General features: G+C 35.6%; 1 protein-coding gene across 1 annotated transcript; it reads left to right on the top strand.

The window, feature by feature from the left end:
* Positions 1-271: 271 nt before the first annotated feature.
* Positions 272-933, top strand: LOC132279753 (protein SMALL AUXIN UP-REGULATED RNA 51-like). The gene has a single exon (XM_059781790.1). The coding sequence runs from the start codon at positions 362-364 to the stop codon at positions 839-841; it is 480 nt and encodes a 159-aa protein (XP_059637773.1). The 5' UTR covers positions 272-361; the 3' UTR covers positions 842-933.
* Positions 934-4,370: the final 3,437 nt, after the last annotated feature.

Below are 4,370 nucleotides of genomic sequence, written 5' to 3'. Positions count from 1 at the left end.
TTATTTTTTCATTTAACCTCCCAATTTAAAAATTTTGAAGATACCGCTAAAGCGCTAAGCTATACTGTAATTTTTAGTAGTGGTAAATATTTTCATATGAAGGGCACCTGTCAAAGTGCTAAAAATGTCGCCATCGATACTGTTGGGAGAATGGGCAATTCAGTAACTTGCAAAATAAATAAATAAATAAAAATTAGTTAGTAACTTGCAAATGTCTAGAAAGGGTAATTCGGTCAATTAAAGAAACGCAGCTCAATCCAGTCTAATTTTAGTATTCGTCTGCACTACTAACTCTCGTCAGTGTTCAACTTCTGCTGTGCCTTCTTCTCTCTCTACAGAGCTTTCTCTCTCTAGAACTGCAATGGCTTCTGCCGACAAGAAGGTCAACAAAATCACCCAAATCGTGCGCCTCAAACAGGTCATGCAACGGTGGAAGAACATGAGCCTCAAGCGCCGGTCCGTCCTCTCCTACTCCGACCCTGACACGTCGTCCGAATCAGGCGCGAACCGGCGAACACCATCCGGTTCGCTCGCCGTCTACGTCGGCGCAGAACGACGCCGTTTTGTGATCCCGACCCGGTTCCTGAACCTCCCTGTATTCGTTTCTCTTCTCAACAAGGCCGAAGAAGAGTTTGGGTTTCAGAGCAATGGTGGGCTCGTGTTGCCATCTGAAGTGGGGTTTTTCAGAGAAATGTTGAAGCTTCTAGAGAGAGACGAGCAGAGGTTTGGTGGGTTAGGGTTGGATGAGTTCTTGAAGGTGTTATCTGATGTGGGTCTTGATTCTTGCAAGGATACTACAAATTCTTGCCATGTTTTGAAACCCCTCTTGCAAAACAACTAGGCTCTGACAAAAAAAAAATGGTTACTTTTAGGGTTAGGGTTTTGTATATGGTAGTAAGGCCAATGCGCTACTCCTTTTTTTTTTTTTTTTTTCACTAGAAGATGAATTTCTGATTTCAACTATCCTTGAGCCCTACATTAATGGCGGATCGATTGGTTTCAACGAGATGACGTTGAATTTTAATATTTTATTTTTCTTTTTCCCTTTTTTTAGTTTTGTAGGTGTCTTGGCACAATGATGATGATGACAATATTTTTCAGATCAATGAACAATTTTAGTTTAATCTTTGGGTTTGTGGTGGTGTGCTGTGATCATGACAAGTTTTTTTTTTTTTTTTTTTTTTTTTGTCGTTTTGTTTTTTTATTTCTATTGTATGAACTTTTTGCAGGTTCTAGACTTTTTTTATTTTACTAATTGCTCTAGATTTTGATTTTTCTTATTTGCTTTGCAAAAGAAGAGTTGTTGCTGCAACTAAATTGAATTTGTTGATTAATGGCCATTTCTGAACAAAAAGGAAAATATCTAAATAAAAATATATAAAAAGAAAAATATTGGTAACAGAAAGAAAAGAAAGATTATATGATGGGACTCATTGTCATAATTTTCTTAGTTTACTTCAAGCTTTTTTCAAGTCACAAATCAATGACCGAAAACATCCAAATGAGTATGGAAGTAATATCTATGTCCTATTCAGAATATCGTCAAACACCGTGGATTTAAAGTTCATAGTAATTGCCATAGTATAGAAGATTATGAGTTGTCTTCATTTAATTTTTTTTTGCAGGAAAATAATTTTCAGATCGATTTTTTTAACTTATTTGTTAGGCCTAAATCCATTACATTATTGGTCGAATTCTCTAACCTTGGTACGGATTATTAACATGTCAAATGGACTTAAATAGTATTATATTTATTTATTTATTTATTTTGGGTTGGTTAGACGTGTTACAATTTACAAGTGATTCCCCCTATTTTTGTTTGGGGGTGTATATGATGATTTCATGCAGCGTCTCTTGCAAATTTCAAACTGTATATTCACCGAAGATGTCGTCTCTGCTTGGCCTTTGTTTTAGCAATAGTGTTCTTTTATTATTAAAAAAAAACAGAAGTGAATAAGAGTGGAACTTTAAATATCACTTTCTCATGAGAAAATATGTCAAATGATTCAACCAGAATTATTGTTTTTTTCTAATGATTGAAAAGGTCATATAACCTACAGTACCGTAGTATTTTATAACTTTGAAGGATTTTTTTATTTTTATTTTTTTTGTCAACAAAGAAACAGACGCTAAGAAAAGGGGAGGGAGGATTCAGCCTCTGGAGCCTAGACAAGCCAATTGGGCCAAATAAGCCCACGAAGGTCATAAGCTCCAAAAACATAGAGCTCATTTGCTAATATTATTGGCTATGGAGTTACAATCATGATTTGTCGTATCTACCGATACACGACGTATCGGTCGGTTCGTAACTTTCTTCAAGAGTTCGATATCGTTACATTTCTCCATAAATCGGCCGATTTACACTAATATTTATTCGAATCCGTCACACCACGAATGCAAGCCCTGAATGATTGCAAAAATCGAGTCAATGTCTTCAATGAAAACTTTAGTCAACAAGCAGTTGTCACTTATGTCTTCCACACGTAAATATTTAATATAATGGATATTCTGACGGCCCTGGTTTTTCAAGCCAGTGCGTCCTATGATGAATTGAAGTTTGATCCGATAACGGATTCAAATACGGAAGCGAAAATATAAATCAAGTCTCTAGAGATGCAATGCATCTCAAAGATGTCAAAGTGACCTTCCATGAGGCCATGGATCTCAACGAGAACAAGTGCGAAAGCAAAAGATCAGAAAAAGACCAAATAAGCCCCTAAGGGCAAAATAATCTTTTCACGTGAAAGTAACGTCTTTAGAAATATACATCATTCCCAAGACACATCCGTGGCTTCCCATGAAGTCACGGGACTTAAAAGAAAGCAAAGCGGAAGCAATTTTAAAAAAGGAAAACGGAAAAGTTCAGCCCCAAGGTCAAAATGGTAATTTTCAAAAATATTTGGGTGCTGCCAAGTACACCAATGGATAGACAACGAAAAACTAATCAAGTTAGACTCAAAAATTGTTTGATTCGGAATCCGTATGAAGAAGTTATGGCCTAACGACAAAAAATGAACAATTAAAACTTTAAGGGCAAATTGGTAATTTTTCAGAAAGATCCAAGTGTAACCGAGCACACCGTTGGATAGAAGACGAAAAAAAAAATAAAGTTAGGCTAAAAACTCATCTGATTCGGAGTCCGGACGAATAAGATGTGGCCTAACGACGAAAACGGACAAAAAGGAGCCCCAAGACACCCACGCGCGTGCCCATGCCTAAGGTGCTGATGGAAGCATTTTTTGACGGCTTTTCCAGAATTGAGAGCTGTTTTGGACCCTTAAATGAATTTTTTTGCAAAAATATAAAGAAGAAACTCCTCTTAAAATCATGTTTTATACCTGACCATGTCGAAAGAAAATTTTAAAACACGCTGTAAAATGCCCATAATGCCCCTGGATCAGTTTAGGCCAAAAACTAAAAAATGCTACTTTACACCAAGTGTTCATTTCACCCTAATTGTTGTTGTGTGCTAAAACGATTATGCACGCAAATGTAATAAGTGATTTTAAGTGCGCGGGAATGGTCCGCGGTTTCCAAAAATGGCCGATACAAAATACGACATATCAAAACTAAAAAAATGCTTAAAATGAACTTTTAAATGAAAATTTGAAACTAAGAATTACAAAATGATTTCAAAAGACCGTTTGGCCCTTGGCCATATTTCATGAATAATTGAAGAGACCCTATGGAAGTGATAAAGTCCATTTCCCACCACCCATGCAAATATAGTGATGCTAATGCGTGTCATTTTTCTATTTTTCTATAATAAAGCTTGAAAGTAAAAGTGCTTATAATACAAAATAATCGTCATTGGCCCATGGCCTCATCTCATACATGTCAAATATATCACAAAAGGTGTACCTATGTACACATTACATATTTAGAACCAAATATACAAGTTTTGACATTAAAAGCTACAAATAGCATTTCATGCTAACATTTGCATGAATCGTGAACTTTAAATCTACAAATCATCCCAGCATAATATGAATCTCCAAATCTTGATTTCTGTACCTGAAAAATGTTCCCACTACATAGGTGAGTAACATAAAGCTACTCGTAGGAGATAAGCGTGCAAAAACCTAACGTTTTACAAACCTATTAAGTTGATATAAATCAATTCATATGGTCACGCCACCTTGCGTCTATGTCAAATGTGAGACTCATGGAGCATCCTAAACTACCTTAGAACATTTATAACATAAACCACATCATTCATGCAATTTAAACATCATAGAAACATGCAGTACAACGTAACGAAATATTCAATATACAAGTATACTAGGTAAGAATGAATTATTGTACAATTCAACAAAATTGGAATTTCCAATACATTACAACGATATATATATATATATATTCTCAAACTA

This window comes from Cornus florida, unplaced genomic scaffold, assembly GCF_030987335.1.
Source record: "Cornus florida cultivar Cherokee Brave unplaced genomic scaffold, ASM3098733v1 CherokeeBrave_3.0.0_Hap2_Chr10, whole genome shotgun sequence".
Lineage (NCBI taxonomy): Eukaryota > Viridiplantae > Streptophyta > Magnoliopsida > Cornales > Cornaceae > Cornus > Cornus florida.
Note: the sequence above shows the minus strand (reverse complement) of the source record. Positions and strands in the feature narration are given on the sequence as shown.